Consider the following 18,947-nt stretch of genomic DNA (forward strand, 5'->3'; position numbering starts at 1 on the left):
ACCTGAAAGTAGTGTTTCAAAAAACTGCATCAACTTCGGGCGTTGCTGCTGAACCTGCTCTAATAACAAGCTGCCTGAGGCGTCAAAAAATTATTGGAACACCTTGCCTCTTGCCTTGAGTCTTTCTGGTTCAACTCGAATAAACTAGGATTTGAATGAAAGTCCTGTGGAGAATGGACAGCTTCGCATTTGTCCGAAAATAGCTCACAAAATCAAGAAGCACGTGAAAACGCGTCATCTTCCTTCTAGCGCCTTCACCGCCAAGGAATATAGGACTCTACTTCCTTCGGGCCCGGTGCTGGCAGTGGTGGTCAACAGAAAGCTAGGTTAGGTTGGTCATTCGGGTTTCAGTTGCTTACCCCCTCCACTTGTCTACTTGTCAACACTTGAGGCCCATGTCTATGATTCACACCCTTACAAACATCAACAAACCACACAGCTGATTGTACTTCGGAGTTGCAAGGTTACAGTCTGCAGCTTTTGCTGGAACCTCCGCTCTGCCGGACACTGGTATGCCTCAGCACCCCTCCATGAAACTCTAAAACTTCAACTGTGGAAGCATTAGAAAGGCAAGAATGCGTTATATAGTTCAAATTTCAAGTTCATTTTACTTATTATTTTAGCAGAGTACTTTTTCAGACAAGTTCTCAGCTGATTCCCTGTGATTCGGTTTCATTGACTGACCTAATTAATTGTGTTACTTTTCTAGGCTGCAAAATGGACATCAACGCAGCAAAATGGGCTGTGCTTGTCGGCTTGCTGATTATAACACTGTTTCTCTCAATGCTACCTCTGTGGCTTTTGTGGTCTGTACGTCATACTATTGACCAGTCACGGAAAGCCAAGTAAGTTGAAAAATGTTCTATTTGACCTTATTATACTTTTACAACTAGTACACACTGCAGACTTGACAGAATTTCTTTGTTGCAGGTATGCCCGTGTTATCAGTTTACTAAGTTGCTTTGCTGGAGGAGTCTTCATGGCAACGGGTCTTCTTCATTTATTCCCTGAGGTTGACGAAGCTCTTACAAAGGTAAAAGTTACATTTTGTTCTGTGTGGTAACGTGCTTCTGTTATTGTCACACTTCTTAACCCCATCGTCTTTATTTGCAGGCCTCCTGGGGGCATGGATTTCCTGTTGCTGGCTTTTTGACTGCATTTGGATTTTTCCTTGTACTTACTATGGAGCAAATAGTACTGGATTACAAAGAAACTGCGAACATTAGAGTGCTGTCTCGAGGAGTAGGTTTTTCTATCATGATGTGAGTTACTATAAGTGTCTTTGGAACTGAAATCTAATTCAATGAAAATGTATCTTAGGAACCCATTGAAGGAACTGACAATGATGTTGACCAAGTGAGAAGACGAGGAGGCTCTGTTGTTGGAGTGAGGGACCACCCTCTGACGACTAGTTTTGATGGTTCATCTCTTGACCCAGCAGCTGCAGTAGATGCAGATCCACACTCAACATTCCGTTCAGTACTTCTTACTGCTGCATTGTCTCTCCATTCTGTTTTTGAGGGGCTTGCCATTGGTTTACAGGGAACTGTTGATGGTGTGATGCAGGTTTGAAGCAACTTTCTTGAAAAAATAGTTTTGGGTGTTATTTTGTTATTGAGATGTAGTGTTAATGGTCTTGTATTGTTTCAGTTTTTCCTGGCAGTGAGTTTGCACAAAGCTGTCATTGCATTTGGATTAGGGCTGAACTTGGCACAAAGTAGGCTTTCTTTATGGGCCATTGTTAGAGCCAATCTTGTCTTTTCTCTTGCCTCACCCATTGGCGTAGCTATTGGCATGGGTATTGAGGATTTTGGACATTCTATGAACGAGTCAATTGTAAATGGTGTTCTTCAAGGTCTTGCCTGTGGCACTTTCTTCTATGTCACCTTCTTTGAGGTCTTACCTCATGAGCTTAATCAAGGTGAGAGCTATGACTCCTTAAAACTTCCACAACAATTTTTTTAATTTTTTGAAAAATTTAATATTGATCTTACATGTATATTTTTCTTTTCTTTTTTTTTTCTTTTGTCTGGTAGGTGGTGACCGTCTGTTGAAACTTCTTGCCACTCTGATTGGATTTTCTGTGATATGTGGTGTGATGTTCTTGGATCCTGATGCAGCTCCTTCTGGAGACGCATCATGTGCACGCATTACTTGATCAACAAGTCACTGTATGTGATTCCTTGTGTGAAATCTCACTTGGTATTGTGATATTGCTATTCCACGAAACTCTCAAGAATGATCCTATTTTGGTCGGAAAAGAAGAAAAAAATAAAAAGTCTTGCTTTTGAACTTATTTAGTTACTGGTGGACTGTGAAAAGAAACTTCTGATCAAATTATAAATATGTGTCTAATTTTAAATGGGCAGGAACTGTCAATGTTCTCTCTGAAATTTTCTTTCATTGTAATTGCCACAAAGTATTTTTGTTTACATTTTGGATGCAATTCATCAAGGCATTGTGGTTGTGCCACAAGTATCAGCCACTTACTTTGGACTGATTCTATGTGATATTTGAATAAGTAGAAATGTAGATGTTCCCTTTTTGATGTAAATGTTAATAAAAGATTGCATTTGTCGTTCTAAAACTTGTAAAAACCTGCTGTTTGAGCTATGTTTTTCACTTTTTCACAAATACAATGGCTAGTTGAGAAATAAAGTAGACTCAATCATGTAAATTTGTTACCTTTTTATAAAATTTCCTTCTTGCTCTTTCCTTGAATCACAAATTAACTCGCTGTCCTGAGGAGGCTATCGAGCCGAGCTTGTCTTGTCGGGCCAGGAGGAACCAAAATACCCCATCCATTAGCAGTGCTGCGGCAGTGCTGGTGCTGCCACTGCCTGGCTCTGCCGACGCTAGCGCGCTGGGGCGGGCGACGGTCCATCGGGCCTTTGCGGCGTTTCAATGCACAGCCGAGTGTTTAGAAACAAGTTGATGTGGGACGGCTTCCCGGCGTTCCTCAGTGCCCGCAGGCTGATTCTCGAGGGTCGTTTTCGTCGCTCCGACTCTCTCGCACTCATGGGGCGTCCCATATGGGTGCGAGGACGCAGAGCTACGAAAATGACTCGTACAATCCGTCTAATGCGACCCACGCGTCTCAGCTAAGACGTGTTGCCGGATGGGTTGCCTAGGCTGACAGGGGCATTGGGACTTCCCTGCGTTCTTGTTTCTTAGCATGTACGGGGAGGTGGACTTTGACTGTGGACCCCCACCCCCCAAGTGGCCACGCTGGTAGGGGCATTGGGACTTCCCTGCTTTCTTGTTTCTAAGCATGTACGTACGGGGAGGTGGACTTTGACTGTGGACCCCCACCCCCAAGTGGCCACGCTGGTAGGGGCATTGGGACTTCCCTGCTTTCTTGTTTCTAAGCATGTACGTACGGGGAGGTGGACTTTGACTGTGGACCCCCACCCCCCAAGTGGCCACGCTGGTAGGGGCATTGGGACTTCCCTGCTTTCTTGTTTCTAAGCATGTACGTACGGGGAAGTGGACTTTGACTGTGGACCCCCACCCCCAAGTGGCCGCGCTGGTAGGGATTGGGACCCCTTGTTTGTGTACGTCGGGGAAGTGGACACGTGGACCCCCCCCCATGCCCCTGGTTCGCCCTGGGTGCGTGGGGGCAAGGGCCCCTTCGGCCCCGCCCCGGCTCGCTTGGTGGCTTGGTGTGCCCTCCCCTCCTCCCTCGGCCCTCCCCCCCTGCCCCCACCCGCCCCCACGGCGACCGCTATCGGCGGCGTATTATTTTAAAGCAGTCGACGGAAGCCGAAACAGCTGCCATTTGTTTCGACTGGGCGAAAGGGAACACACATGCACCACACACGTCGCGCTGCCAGCCCTGCCAGAGAGCCCCGCCCCGCCCCGCCCCGCCGGCCGGCGTCAGCCGTCGTCAGCCCGACAAGCAGTTAGCGCATTGCCAGTGTGTTTGTATTGGGCAACCTCAAAGCCGCGAAGCGGGGAAGCGAAGCGGTGCTGCCTCTCGCTCGAGTCACGTCAAAGCAGAAACCGCGGTGAAGCGTCAGCAGGCGTCAGTCAGAAGGAGGGCGGCGAAGGCTGCTTTGTCTGTAGCTTATTGATTCGGATTGGGCAGCCATGTGTCGCGGCTGTTCGGGACGGCGGCGGGTGGACACCGCGCCCACCGCGTCCCGGGCCGCCACCGCCACCGCCGCCACTGCTGGAAGGAAGGAAGGGTTGCGTAGTGCGCGGCGTGTCGGCCATGTCGGCAAACACTCAGGCCTGACGGGGCGGAAGCGTTTCGGCCATTACACGAAAATTACATTCACATTGGCTAACATTCCGGCGACCACACTGTTATGGCCGGTCCTGCCCGATGTTGTACGGAGTGCGAAGGACGGTGTTCGTTTAAGGAAGTTGCATGGGAAGAGCAAGAGAACACGGCGAGGATGACAAAACGCCCTGCAAGTTGACACTGCGTCTGACATCTCATCCTCAAAGTAGGCAACTCGCTCAAACGAAATCGCCTCTCCGCCCTCCTCCGCGGTGACCTGGGTGGCCCTAGGTGCTGCCGGGACCTGACGGACTTGACCCAAATAGACACAAGTGTGCGCCGAGTCCGCGAGGGCGCCGCCCTTCGGCCCGCCACCGCCACGCCGACCGGCCGACCGCGTGTCGTGTTTGGGAGAGGGAATTACTTGGGTAACTTAATAAGAACACCCCCGCCCACTTGACGGGGAGGAATCGGCCAGGGCGGCGTGGGCAGCGTGGGCAGCCGGGGGAGGAATGGTAATAAAACACCGGCGGGCACGAGAAACACGCTTAGAGTAAAATGGAGAAGAAGATAAACATTGCGGCCCGCCCGGGGCGTGGCGGGGCGGGGCGTGGTGGGGGCGGGGCGCGGTGGGGCACGGGCACTAGTGTCCCGAATAAACACACAGATTGGCGGATATTCCTGCCGTCAGCCCCCAGGCCAGTGTCATTCTTTTATTCACCGCAGCGCATCGAGCTGATCAGATTTACCCTTGCGGCCTCGGGTCTCCTCCCTGCCACGCCCGACGGCGTCCTCGACGGCGTCCTCGACGGCGTCCTCGACGGCGTCCTCGACGGCGTCCTCGACGGCGTCCTCGACGGCGTCCTCGACGGCGTCCTCGACGGCGTCCTCGACGGCGTCCTCGACGCCGTCCTCGACGCCGTCCTCGACGGCGTCCTCGACGGCGTCCTCGACGGCGTCCTCGACGGCGTCCTCGACGCCGTCCTCGACCCGTCCTCGACGCCGTCCTCGACGCCGTCCTCGACGCCGTCCTCATCTTCGCCGCCCTCCTCGTCGCCACGTCATCGCCCTTCCCGTTCGAGCGGCGCCCCGGCGAACAGCTTGCCTTCTTGGCCTCGCGGCCTCTCGGCCGTGGCGTTGGCGGTAGCGCGGCTCTTGCCGATGCCCGGGGGCGCAACGCGCAACGCCTACTTCACTTTAGCCGGCTTGCCCTTACAGAAATGGATTTGTGGAAGGTGGTCGATAAGTGGTACTGCGGACCACTTTTTCGCCCCTTTTCATACCCCTTTTGACCAAAATCACCCACTGCGACCCTCTTCGTTCATTTGAACCCCTTCGTGACCCCGTTTTCTCCTCTCAAAGAGACGAGGGGCCCTTTTCAGTACCCCCTTTTTGCTGCTCAAGCTCAGGGGGTCCTCCAACGGACGTGGACCCCTTTTCTTCACGCGAAGGGGGTCCAAAAAGGGGTGCCTTTGACGCGATGCAGAACGGCGCAGGTGATGACTCTCCATGCACGCCACCAAGTTGCTATTCAGAGGAGTGACGGTCACGATGTCGCGGCTTTCCAAGTCCTGCAAAGTCCTGGTTTCTATGAGAGGATGGCGTTCTATAATTAGAATCTGGTTCTAGCCTCAGGTCTATCGTAAATTTTCATATTCGCGCGAATTATTGTTTCTGTAACTGGAGAAAGAAACCGCGGACCTGGACCTGGGGAAAGGAAGGGGGGGGGGGAGCGATGTCGCAATACTCTTCTTTTTTCGTTTTCGGATACGCGCCCGGCAAGGAAAACAAGCCTGGCAAGTCCAGACTTGTAGAAGCATATGGGCGGCGCGCGGACCCTCTGACAGGAGAAGCGCTATGGCTCAGGTGTAAAGTGGAGGTCTCATAACAGAAAGGTCCGAGGATCGAATCCCGACTACAGCGTCGCTTCGCCTACGCGGAGCATGCCCCACACACACTTTTGGCACTTTCTTTGGAACCCACCTCAGACCCCCTTTTGGACCCCTTTCTCGCGGTTAAAAGGGTGTGTGCGGCTAGACACCTTTTAGTGGTGCATCTAGGAGGTACCGTGAGAACCCCTTTTTTGACACACTTTATCACCCACTTTTAGCACCCAACAACGACGTGATCCATTTCTGTAAGGGCATGGCGTCCACAAACAGCCAAACACCTCCGTCTCCGTCATTCCCTCGCGCTGCAACGTCGGCGTGCGCTGGTGTGTGTGTGCTCCTGTGTCAGTGAGCGCGCGCGGGGGCGTGTGTGTGTGTGCGTGTGTGTTTGTTTGTGTGTGTGTGTGTGTGTGTGTGTGTGTGTGTGTGTGTGTGTGTCTGTCTGTCTGTGTGTGTGCGCCCCGTCTCCCTTTACTTTCATGAAGCGGCTCCGCCCGCTCCGCTGCGGCGAGTAGAGACTGGGCAAGCAGGGCAAGCGGATCCGTCCCGTCAGCCACTGTTTACTTAGAATCAGTTTTCATTTGGCGAGATGGGGGAGTGAGGACGAGGAGGGTGCCAAGGCACGCCAAGGCATGCCCAAGGGGTGAGTGCGTTCGGCCGTCCTGGCGTCGACACGCCGCGCTTCCGCGCCCACCCCGAGTCCCCCGTCAACCTGCTCGCGCGGCCCTTGCGGCCCTCGGCACAGGTGCAGCCACGACGCGCTCGCCTGATGCAGCCCTGCGGCTACTCCACGCCTCCGAGCAGAAGAGGCCCATCTTTAATCTAAGGACAAAGATGGGCCTCTTCTGCTGGGAGGCGCGTAGGCGCGTAGGCGTTACAAACACATAAATAATCGAGCCCCCCTTCAAGATTTGGCAAACTCTGCCCTTACGTGCCGCATGCTGGTCTGTTTTGGTTTTGTCGCTGAGCAAGAACAAAAGACTGCTTTTAGTTCTTCCCGCAAAGCTACGAGTTTGGCGGTGATTGGCAAGGAAACCAGTCAAGAAGGCGCAGTGTGACGACAGCCCGCGGCCAGCAGGGCGTGGCGTGGGAGGGGGCGACGCGGGGGCAGTGCGGGGGCGTGTTGCGGGCCGCGGGGCAACCACGTCTGTTGACTCTCCGGATGAAACTCTGCCCGGGCAGGGCGGCCGGGGCGGCCACGGCGGCCACGGACCGGCTGGCGGAAAGAATGAGAAAGGAAGACGTCGGCCGGCCTGGAGGTGACTGGAGGTGCCTCGAGCCTCGAGGCCGCTGGAGGCGCAGGAGACCAAAGCAAAGACGGCGCAGCGGCGAAGCCAATCCTCGCCGAATTTATCGGCTAGTTTGAGGCTGACGCGCGTGGCGAGGGGCGGGACGTGTCCCGCAGGACAGCACCCCCTTCCCCCTCCCCCTCCCCGAACGCCGGCGCTAGGAGGGAACGACCAACGGTGGCAGACTGGCAGTGCAACGCCTGGAGAGTCTGAGCAGGAAAGTTCCTCCGAAAGGGCGGCAAACCCGGGTGGAAGGATCTGTAGTGAAACTGCAGTTTAAACTGTAGTGCCAAAACTACAGTTCCTGAACTGCAGTTTTTGGTAAGAACAAAGTGCAGAATAAGTCCAGTTTCAGTTTGCTTATGGATCTGTAGTTTGCTGTGTATGCAAACTGCTTTCTAGCTGAACTGTTATTTGTTGACCAGGTATAAAATACTATCTGCAGTTACAAAGTGAAGTTAAAAGTTTTTAAATTCTACTCTACTTTAATAGTCCACTACTGAAGATTCGCCTACACTTCTATCTGCAGCAGGATCTACAAAGGAAATAAAGTTTCTGCTCATACTTTTTTACACAATGACAAACTAGTTGAATGTTTACTACAATTTGTAGTAATTTTTTGCTTAAGGCATAGTTTAAGATGTCAAGTACTACAACTTGATATGAAGATCAAAAACAATTACATTGAGTGATTAAAATAATATAAGGATTGAAAAGGAAATATATCTTAGAAGTGTCAGTTATTTCTTTTAAAAGTTTACGTTGAAATACTTGACGTTGGAGACTTTTAGAAGACACGACTAAACTTTCATATGAAAACCTATATGGCTGGATGTAGCCAATTCTTAAAATACTATCTGGTTATCTGTTTGCTTATTTTATAATGTTCCATATTGGTCAGGTAGCATGTGACAAAGTATTGCGGAAATCAACAAGCCACAAAATTTAGCCAGCTTGTCGCCAAACAAGGTCTAGCTAAGTGGCATCAAATTCATTATGACTGGATGATAAAATGTCAAACACAAATAAAACTAGAAAGCATTATAATGCAATGCGTCTCAGAAGTTGAAAAGGTAACGAGTCCAGTCGTTGAAAATTAAGACCTTGTAGGCTCTCTGAATTAAATCACTCCATTGTGTCTTGGTTTCTGAGGCAAATTCATTATAAATTACATTTAGGACAAGTGAATTTCACTCCTAGTACAGAGTGGCTTACAGTAAAACTGTAGTTTTCTAGCAGTTAAATTCTAGTTCCTGAGGAAAGCCGGCCTTTCCATGTGGTCGAGTAGCCAAGCCCCTATCCACAAGGAAGCTCAGTGGTGCAGTGGTCAAGGCCTCTGCCTCACAAGCCATGGGTCCGAGGTTCAACTCCCGGCAACATCCAATCAAAACACACAATTAACACAAAGTCAATCACCTCAGGGGTCAGAGGGAGGAGATGTCCCCTCAAAACAGGGTTCAAAAATTAAAAATTTTGAATTTTGAACCAAATTTTAAAACTGCAGATTGTTTTCTCTTTTGAACTAACTCTGGCTGTGTAACTTAACTACAGTAAAACTGTACTTTGAACTATAGTCAACTGATCTGAAGACTAGGGCAACCTGGGTCAAAAACTATAGTTGTCCGAAATAACTGGTACTTTTTTTGCAGTTTAATTGTAGTTTACTACACTTCAACTGTAGTTGAACTACACTTTACCTGCAATTATATAATACATTACAGTAATTTAAAGTATGAAAAAAATTATTTAAAAATTAAGTTTAACATTACAAAAAATCTATATTTTTCCAATATGGTTTAAACTGCAGATCCTTCCACCCGGGAAAACTAGCCGAGAATTATTCAATAGCAGAATGCAGCAAAAACAATAAATTTCCAACACACTTGTAATTTTTTGGTAACTGTAAAGTCTTTAAAATCAAATTGTTAAGACACTCTATTGACCACCCCCGTCTGACTGACTAACTACTTTAAGAGCTCTCTCCACGTCACTGCTTCACCTAGTATTCCTATTATTTTTAAAAAAATTCAAATTTTAAAGAGTTGTAGGGGGTGCAAGACGTACAACTACCCCTAAATAACAAATGAACCCGGAATGAGAAGGGGCAAAGAAGAACAAAAGCAACGATTTATTGACGCAGTCAATTTATTTAATTTTCCTCCGGAAGCTACATATGGTAAGGTAAGGAAAATATCCTCGGGTAAAGAATGACAACAATAACTGAAAAAACACAATCTAAAACAGCAACTTAACATGGAAAGTACACCACACAATAGTGCAGATATGAAGTAACAATAGATACGTAGCCGACGGTCACACAAATGTTTACCAGAGGCAAGCAAGACATTGATTGTATCGTTAAAATAATCACATCGAGAGAAAAATAAAATAACACTACTAAGCTCGTAACTAAAACTGAGATCAGGTAAAGCGTGTATTCATTCAACCACAAAAATCCACAAATTAAAAATGTCAAATGGGACGCAGGCGCGTGACGAAGACTCGGAAAAAGAAGGGAGAAATGTCGCACCTTCCTCTCCTTATGCGGAGTGTCTGGTGATTGCCTACCCATCAGGCGCTTCGAACGGCCGTGTCGACGCCCGTGCCCTACCTCCTTGACGACGGTCAAAGGCGTGAATCGTGTCAACGTGTGAAGCACACAAGGCAGTGACACCGTCGGGTCCGGGTCACATATGACGACAAGACTAGAGTTTCCGACTTCTAGGAAAACGCAGGTTAAGCGAAGCGAGCGGTACGCACACTTCATCGGATGGCGCACTCGTCGTCTTTATCACATTCAATCCGGCAAGTGACGTCGTGATCCGAGTCACTCCCGGCGCGTGGGCGAAGTGTCGGCGTCCGCGTCGACGACGTCGTTGGGCTCCGCGGCGTCGTCGACGGACGCGCGCCGCGGGGACGCCTTGGGGCGCGCGTCGAGGTGGTGGCCGTGCAGGCCGTGCGCGTGGCCCGCGTGCCCCGCGTGCAGCACGGGCCACGACAGGTCGCGCGCCGCGGGGCCGTCCACGGGCTGCTCCAGGGGCGGCGGGGGCGGCGCTGGCGGCGGCGCCAGACACAGCGGCGGCGGCTGGAAGAACAGCCCGTGCGAGCCCTGCGGCAGCGACGGGCCCAGCGGCGGGAAGGCCAGCAGCAGCTCCGGCGACGACGAGCACCACGGGCCGAGCAGGCGGCCGCCACCCTGGAACGCGACGCAAAGGGCTAGAGAGCTTGGACTGCGTCTGGACTGTGTCTGGACTGCGTCTGGACTGCGTCTGGACTGCGTCTGGACTGCGTCTGGACTGCGTCTGGACTGCGTCTGGACTGCGTCTGGACTGCGTCTGGACTGCGTCTGGACTGCGTCTGGACTGCGTCTGGACTGCGTCTGGACTGCGTCTGGACTGCGTCTGGACTGCGTCTGGACTGCGTCTGGACTGCGTCTGGACTGCGTCTGGACTGCGTCTGGACTGCGTCTGGACTGCGTCTGGACTGCGTCTGGACTGCGTCTGGACTGCGTCTGGACTGCGTCTGGACTGCGTCTGGACTGCGTCTGGACTGCGTCTGGACTGCGTCTGGACTGCGTCTGGACTGCGTCTGGACTGCGTCTGGACTGCGTCTGGACTGCGTCTGGACTGCGTCTGGACTGCGTCTGGACTGCGTCTGGACTGCGTCTGGACTGCGTCTGGACTGCGTCTGGACTGCGTCTGGACTGCGTCTGGACTGCGTCTGGACTGCGTCTGGACTGCGTCTGGACTGCGTCTGGACTGCGTCTGGACTGCGTCTGGACTGCGTCTGGACTGCGTCTGGACTGCGTCTGGACTGCGTCTGGACTGCGTCTGGACTGCGTCTGGACTGCGTCTGGACTGCGTCTGGACTGCGTCTGGACTGCGTCTGGACTGCGTCTGGACTGCGTCTGGACTGCGTCTGGACTGCGTCTGGACTGCGTCTGGACTGCGTCTGGACTGCGTCTGGACTGCGTCTGGACTGCGTCTGGACTGCGTCTGGACTGCGTCTGGACTGCGTCTGGACTGCGTCTGGACTGCGTACTGGTTGACTGCGTCTGGACTGCGTCTGGACTGCGTCTGGACTGCGTCTGGACTGCGTCTGGACTGCGTCTGGACTGCGTCTGGACTGCGTCTGGACTGCGTCTGGACTGCGTCTGGACTGCGTCTGGACTGCGTCTGGACTGCGTCTGGACTGCGTCTGGACTGCGTCTGGACTGCGTCTGGACTGCGTCTGGACTGCGTCCTCTACGTCGCACTTGCGCACTGTCAACCGTTAGACAACTCCGCCTTGAAGGCGGAGGGCTCCGCTTGGAATGCGTTGCACACGCTTCAGTGGAGTTCTCCACCACGTTCACACTATGCCAAAATAGAGGGACTCGGTGAGCTACTCCACACTTGAAGTGTGGAGACTGCAAACTTCACACGGTCTAGTGCGGAGACTGCAAACTTCACACGGCCTAGTGCGGAGACTGCAAACTTCACACGGCCTAGTGCGGAGACTGCAAACTTCACACGGCCTAGTGCGGAGACTGCAAACTTCACACGGGCCTAGTGCGGAGACTGCAAACTTCACACGGCCTAGTGCGGAGACTGCAAACTTCACACGGCCTAGTGCGGAGACTGCAAACTTCACACGGCCTAGTGCGGAGACTGCAAACTTCACACGGCCTAGTGCGGAGACTGCAAACTTCACACGGCCTAGTGCGGAGACTGCAAACTTCACACGGCCTAGTGCGGAGACTGCAAACTTCACACGGCCTAGTGCGGAGACTGCAAACTTCACACGGCCTAGTGCGGAGACTGCAAACTTCACACGGCCTAGTGCGGAGACTGCAACTTCACACGGCCTAGTGCGGAGACTGCAAACTTCACACGGCCTAGTGCGGAGACTGCAAACTTCACACGGCCTAGTGCGGAGACTGCAAACTTCACACGGCCTAGTGCGGAGACTGCAAACTTCACACGGCCTAGTGTGGAGACTTCAAACTCCACACATTCTCTAGAAACTGAAGAGAGTGCATGGCATGCTCCTCCTAGGAGTCAACCACAAAGCACACTCTTCCCAGGAGCATGCTTGCAAGCACTCTCTGGAATAAAGCGTGCTGCCTCACTATTATATGGATTCATATCAGCGAAAAGGCACGCTTTCATCCGAGAGAGTGCTTGCAAGCACGCTCCAAGGAAGAGCGTGCTTGCCAAGCATGCTCCTTGGAAGAGAGTGCTTACAAGCATGCTCTTTGGAAGAGAGTGCTTAGTGGTTGACTCCTGGGAGGAGCATGCCATGCACTCTCTTCAGTTTCTAGAGTTTCCTCCACTCCGGGAAGTGTGGAGATCTCCACACTTGGCAGAAACAGACCAACGCTCGCGAGGCTGACCTGGTGGAATGGGAACAGCATGGGGTGCCGCAGCGCGAGGCCGCTCTGGTGCGCCATGGGGGGCGGCATGGAGGCCATGGAGGCCATGGAGCCCATGCCTGGAGGCGGCGGGGGCGGCACTGGCCGGAAGGCGGACCGCGACGCGGGCTGCGGGGACGGCGGCAGCGGCGGCTCGGACGGCTGCGGCGGCAGAGGCGGCCGCGGAGACGGGGGCGGTCGCCGAGCCTCGGCAGCCGCGACCTGGAATCGGCAACACCGCCCTTTAGAACGCCTGCTGCAGGGCCACTGCGAGCAGGGCTCCACCCAGCAGGCCGAGTCGTTCTCGTAACACTGTCTCTCTCGCACAAATGGAGCGTCCCATTGAGATGCGAGAGAGACAGCGCGACGAAAGCGGCTCTCGGAATCAGTGTCCAGCAGCGGGCGATAATTGGGCAGACTCACCGGCGGGCCGAGCCCGTCGTGGCTGGCGCTGCACTGTGCGCCACTCTGCGTGCCCGGCGCGAAGTGGTCGATGGCCCTGAGCAGGTCGTCCTCGCAGCGCTGCAGCACCAGCTCCAGCACGGAGCGCTTCTTGCTGGGGAACAGGCGGGCCAGCAAGTCCAGGGAGGAGGCCGGCGGGGCTGGCCGCGGCGGCGCGGCGGGGGTGGCGGCCGGAAGGGGGCTGGAGGAGAGCCTGGAAGAGGCGAGGCCGAGCGAAGCGCCCTTTCACTTATCCTGCGCACAGTGGGCCAGAAAGCCGGTGGAGGCGGCCAAAATTCTAGATGCGTTTTGAGCCAAAGCGTCGCGACACAGGAGTCAAACCGAACGAGAACGTGTGACCCCACCAATGGATTCCTCGTTCGGAGAGCGATCCATTGGTGGGGTCACACGTTCAGTTCGAGTCCCATCGAGCGACTCTGGCGTAGACATGTGCGCCGACCGCATTTTCATCGGCGGCGGCGTTTGGCCGAAATTTAGCCGGCGGCGGCGGCGACGCCGGCGTCTGCGCCGATGTCTTGATCGGCGGCGGCGGCGGCGGCGCGGGCGGCGTGGTTGACTTAAATTTGGTCTATTTTCTCAATTTAAAAACATGCCCATGAAAAGAAAACACAATTTGATGGACTAGTTCTTTAGGGTGGACTAGTTTCGTTACAAAGGTAAAAGTTAAGCAATTTAAACACTCCAATGAGATTTTGTTCTCGCGGCGGAGGACGTGCTCGTCGGGTTGCCTATCCCTGGGCGCTCGCTGCTGATGGAAATGCAAATATTTAGGGCATTTAAGGTCGCGACGCCGACGCCGCCGCCGGTAAAATCATCGGCGGCGGCGCGGCGGCGCGCCGCAAATTTTCGGTCAGCGGCGGCGGCGTGGTAAAATTTGTCGGCGGCGGCGCAGCGGCGGCGCGGCGCACATGTCTACTCTGGCGCTCAAAGCGCGCCTAGAATTTTGGCCGACCTCACCGGTCTTGTGTCCCACTGTGCTGCGCCGGCGGGCTGATTCTGAGCACTGCTCTCATCACTCCGTCTCTCTCGCACTCACGGGGCTCGCCGGAAGGGAGCGAGAGAGACAGCGTCGAAAGCAGTGCTCAGCTGCCGGAGACACCCCACTCGGACGCGGGGACGCGCGCTCCAGCGAGAGGCCGCCGCGGGAAACCTAAATGCACCGCGAGTGATACGATACCTGCGCCGCCCTCCGCCGTCATCGTGCTCGGCGTGCTCGGCGTGCTGCGCGTCCGCGTCCGGCCCGTCGTCGCGGTCCTCGTGCCGGCCCTCGCTGCCCTCCCCGTCGCCGGCGTCCTCGTCCTCGGCGTTGTTGTTGGAGTCGGAGGCCGCGACCCCGCCTGCGGGGGGAGCGCCACTGGTAATCGGTTTGGTCGAGGACGTTGGCTTTCCGTGCCGCGCGGCGCTGGCTCACCTTTGGGGGCGGTGATGGTCATGCCGAAGATGGGCCCCGGCGGCAGGAAGCCGTACTGCGTGCCGGTGGCCACCGCGGCCAGGCCCAGCGCGATGGCGTCTTCGGCGGCCTGCTGTCTCTTCAGGGCCACCTGCGGCACACGGCATCAAATTTGCCTGCGTCAATGAGCTGGCTCGGGCGCCTGAAAGTAGGCCGTGTCGCAGCACCCCTGACGAGCGGGTGGCCTACGCTCCGGGCCGCAGGGGCGCACGGCCCAGCCAGGCGCAGCCCGCAGCCCGCAGCGCGCACCTGCACTGCAGGAAGACTCATTCCGAGAGTTGCTTTGTCGCTGTCTCTCTCGCACTCATGGCCAGGACGTCCCGTAAAGCTAAGACAGAGACAGAGCGACGTAAACGGCTCTCGGAATGAGTCTGCGGGCTGTCGCCACGCTGTCGCCACGCTGTCGCCTCGCCCGGCCTACCTGTGCCGCCATGACGCGCTGCCGCTCCGCGATGAGGTTGCACTTGGCGCACATGCAGCCCTTGAACCGGCACTGCCGCTTGTGGCCCTTGAGCCACGAGATGATGCCGTGGTTGCGGCAGCGCGCGCACTTGGGCCGACGCGCGCCGCGCTCCGTCGTGGGGTACGACGCCCCCGGGGCGCGCAGCATCGTGGCGCTGGCGAAGGCGATGGGGATCACTAGCGCGTCGCCGCGACCATGCCGTCGCCGCCGTGGTGGCCGCCCGGCCCGTCCCGTCCAGTCACCGACACCGCCTGGCCGATGTCCGCAGATCGGCGCGTTCGACGGTGTCCTCCAGCTACGGTGTCCTCCAGCTGATGCTCTTCAAAATGCTACCACGCGTGTCCTTGAAGCAGTCTCTGCGGTTTCGGTCCAGCCACGAGGTGCCCGAGACCGTCGCGTCCCTCCTCGTGCAAACACGGTGCCACCGTCGGCGGCGCGGCGGCGCGAACGACAAGCGCCCCAGGACGCAGCACGCGGTATCGACGAGGCGCGCGGGGCGGACGGCGGCGCGGCGGGGCGACGCGTCCTGAACCCTCGGATGTTTCCCGTGCATTGTCTCGCCTGGCGCAGCAACAGGGCAACAGAACAGGGAGGCCGTCGTGGGGAGTGGGGGGGGGGGGGGCTGCCGAGGTAGCCTTCCACATGGAGCCCTCGGCGGGCAACACCGACGGACTGTCACTCCGCAGTCCGCGTAGTGGGGGCAGCATCCTCACTCCGAACACTGCTTCGTCGCTCTGTCTCTCTCGCACGCCTGCGGGCTGCGGGGGCTGCGGGCCACCCCAAGAGAGCGAGAGGCGCAGAGCGACGGAAACGACTCTCGGAACCAGTCTGCAGGGCGGCAGGGTGCACAGCGATGCGGGCTCCGTGTTTCGTGGCCGCTCCGCCACTCTCGCACCAATCCGCGGCAAAGCCGGCAAAGCCCCCGCGCGAATCGCGCCCCCGCGGCCCCGGCCGTCGGCACGCCGTGGGCACGCCGTCGGACACGCCCCCTCGACGCCTCGCCGCGGCCGCGCCGCGCCGCCATTGGCTGCCTCTGGCCGCCCCGCCGCCCGGCGCCTCCCCATTGGCCGGCTGGTCTGACTCGCTTCGAGGGGCGGCGAGGACTGGCGAGGACGAGCAGTGCATCGTGGAGGCTGGCTCATCCCGACCAGCCTTTCGTTGCTCTGTCTCGCAGGACTGGGGTGCGAGAGAGAGAGCGCGCGGCAAAGAATCGTTCGGACGCTGCTAGGCACTGCTAGGCCGGCAGGGCGCCTCGTCTTTGTTGCACTCGCGGCTTGTAGCGCACAGCCGTCTGATTCCGAGCACTGCTTTCGTCGCTCTGTCTCTCTCGCACTCATGGGGTGGTCCGTATGGGTGCGAGAGAGACAGAGTGACGAAGCAGTGTTCGGACTCAGACGGCTGTGCGAGCCGAGCCAAACCGGCGGAAGGAGAGAGGCCGCCACGCCGCGACGCCACGACACGTGGAGCGACAGAGAGACACGGCGCGTGTGGCGGGGCGGGGCGGGGCGCTCCAAGTGATCCTGTTACACTGATTGCTAATGTAGATGTGCACACACATCCATCACCGGGGAGGGCGTTATGTATGCAGTGCGGTGTCGCTTACTCGCCCAGATTGCCATTCATTCGCTCGCGCAGTCGTCCAGCCAGTCAGTCACTCAGTCATTCGTTCGTAGTGTGTTCATTCAATCATGATTCAATCGTGTACAAAGGCATTCATGTGTTAGAAGTTCACGCTGGAAACGGTTCATTCATTCATTCATTCATCTGATTCATCTTCATTATTCATTCATTATTCATTCATTCTCATCAGTTCATTCTTCACATTCCATTCATCAATTCATTCATTCATTCATTCATTCATTCAGCAATTCATTCATTCAGCAATTCATTCATTCAGCAATTCATTCATTCATCCATCCATTCATTCATTCGAACCTTTCTTTCAGCATTGCACTGAAAGACCAAACATTGGTCTGGTGTGGTCAGATGGCAGCATCAGTGTGGTCTCTTGACCACGTTTGGTGTGGTCTTTCCATGCAACGGCCACGTTTGGTATTTCAGTGTCAGTGTGGTCCGGGCTGCTATGTTCATATAGCCAGGCGCAAACTGTAAACTGTACCCCCGGCACACTGATGCCTGGGGTCTGTAAAGTTAAACCGTGCGCATGGATGCTTGCATGCATGCATGCATGCATGGGTGGCGGATCGCTACGGAATCTACTCAGAAGGCTATTGTTTTCATCTGGCATGCCCAAGCAGAGTGACCAGCCTTAGAAGTGTGTAGAATTGATAGCACGTGACTTAGCATGAGGTAGGAATTTTCAGCGCGCGGAGCGCTCATTGTCGTGTTATCATCATGCATTGCACCATCCATCACCCTGTGCTATGTATGCTTCCAATGTCCTTTATCTCATGCCATTCATTCTCGTCTTCAGCATTCATCATCATCATTGTTACAATGTCATTCAATTGGATGAAAACGAACAACCTTTGTGATCAGCTGGAGGTCTCCCATGGCGATCTCAGCAACATCATTGCATTCATGTCATGCAGCAATCATACCATGCGCATGATTAACTTACAGACCCCTGTTGGTTTGTCTACACCAGAGGCGTGCTACCGGGCTCTTACTGAACTTGCTCTTGACCGGTGGCGAAGACTCTCCATGGGGGTGTACATGGCCAGGGCAAGGAATGGGCTCTCGCACAGGCCGATAGGATCAGCCTTCCCGCCGTCGACCCGTCGGTGCCCCCAAGGTAGGCGAACATTGTCTACGATGCACCAGCGTCGTAAGTGTTGCCAGCGCTCAGCCTGCCTCGCGGACAACATGGGCAATAATTTGGTCTTTGCTCTCGAGAATTTGCCTGGCCATACTGAGGTTGGCAACCCTTTCGACGCGGTGCATCGAGGGCAGGCAGGACGTGCAGGGCGCACAGGTCGTCGAGCAGGAAAAAGTGAAACCCGGACCACTTTGGGATACACCCAAAAGCCCTCGTGCTCGTCCTTTCCGTGGCGTCGGCCGATGCACCATTCCGCTGCAGCGACAAGGCGCCGGCGCGGCACTGCCGAACTGTCCGACAATGGCCGGGGGAAGCCCCATTAGGCCAATTACCTCGAGGCCCACGAGGCCGCCGGGCCGGGCCGCTCTCCACTGAGTGAGATCTTCTTGAAATCGAGTCTGTCGACCTTTGAGCCCGTTTAGCCCGTTTAGCCAGGACGGTGACGTGTCTGGCGGTCTTTAATGTGGCGCGGTCGCGCGGCCTCAGCTGCCGAATCAAGAATCGTGTCGGAGTGGGATGTGCGATACGGTACAGTTGTTCGATACTGATACCCCTGAGGACTGGTTCCGAGAGTCGTTTTCGTCGCTCTGTCTCTCTCGCACCTACATGGGACGCTCCACGAGTGCGAGAGGCAGTGCGACGAAAACGACTGCCGGAATCGGTCTGCAGCTCGGACGCGAGACACGAGCGCATCGAACCCTCGTTTCTGTGGCTGGCCTGAAGGCGACTAGGCTAGCCATGCTCTTTAGCTGTGCTACCCCCAAAGGCTTCATCTGGGAGGAGCGGGGCAAACCGCCCCCATGCGTCACCGATAAGGTATTGCCGTTGCCGTCCTGCTGCATCTTGGGAGTTTCAAAAAGTGCCTGCGGGGAACACAATCGAAGACGCAGGAGGGCTGCTCCGCTGTCCGACGGGATGCCTATCACTCAGGGGCGCTGTTGATCGGCGCGGTGTGCTTGGACATAACCTACAGCCGTTCGCACCGCGTCACCACCTCT

The 18,947-nt window shown here is 55.4% G+C and overlaps 2 protein-coding genes across 3 annotated transcripts; one reads left to right on the forward strand and one right to left on the reverse strand.

The window, feature by feature from the left end:
- The first annotated feature begins 143 nt into the window (after nucleotides 1-143).
- Nucleotides 144-2,677, forward strand: LOC117654213 (zinc transporter ZIP1-like). 2 transcript variants are annotated; one of them, XM_034400470.1, is made up of 7 exons: nucleotides 144-510; nucleotides 710-845; nucleotides 931-1,033; nucleotides 1,114-1,242; nucleotides 1,321-1,566; nucleotides 1,651-1,921; nucleotides 2,037-2,677. In XM_034400470.1, exons 2-7 carry the CDS (start codon nucleotides 718-720, stop codon nucleotides 2,156-2,158), a joined length of 999 nt encoding a protein of 332 aa, XP_034256361.1. In that variant the 5' UTR covers nucleotides 144-510; nucleotides 710-717; the 3' UTR covers nucleotides 2,159-2,677. The 2 variants fall into 2 exon arrangements, with proteins under 2 accessions (XP_034256361.1, XP_034256360.1); XM_034400469.1 differs by having other exon boundaries at nucleotides 149-569.
- Nucleotides 2,678-8,635: 5,958 nt separating this feature from the next.
- Nucleotides 8,636-16,999, reverse strand: LOC117654411 (doublesex- and mab-3-related transcription factor A2-like). Its single transcript, XM_034401027.1, has 5 exons — nucleotides 16,986-16,999; nucleotides 15,129-15,282; nucleotides 14,636-14,798; nucleotides 13,219-13,397; nucleotides 8,636-8,770 (listed from the first exon to the last, which is right to left on the reverse strand). Exons 1-5 carry the CDS (start codon nucleotides 16,997-16,999, stop codon nucleotides 8,636-8,638), a joined length of 645 nt encoding a protein of 214 aa, XP_034256918.1.
- Between the last annotated feature and the right edge of the window lie 1,948 nt (nucleotides 17,000-18,947).

The sequence above is a fragment of the Thrips palmi genome, unplaced genomic scaffold (assembly GCF_012932325.1).
Source record: "Thrips palmi isolate BJ-2018 unplaced genomic scaffold, TpBJ-2018v1 HiC_scaffold_10, whole genome shotgun sequence".
NCBI classification, from domain to species: domain Eukaryota; kingdom Metazoa; phylum Arthropoda; class Insecta; order Thysanoptera; family Thripidae; genus Thrips; species Thrips palmi.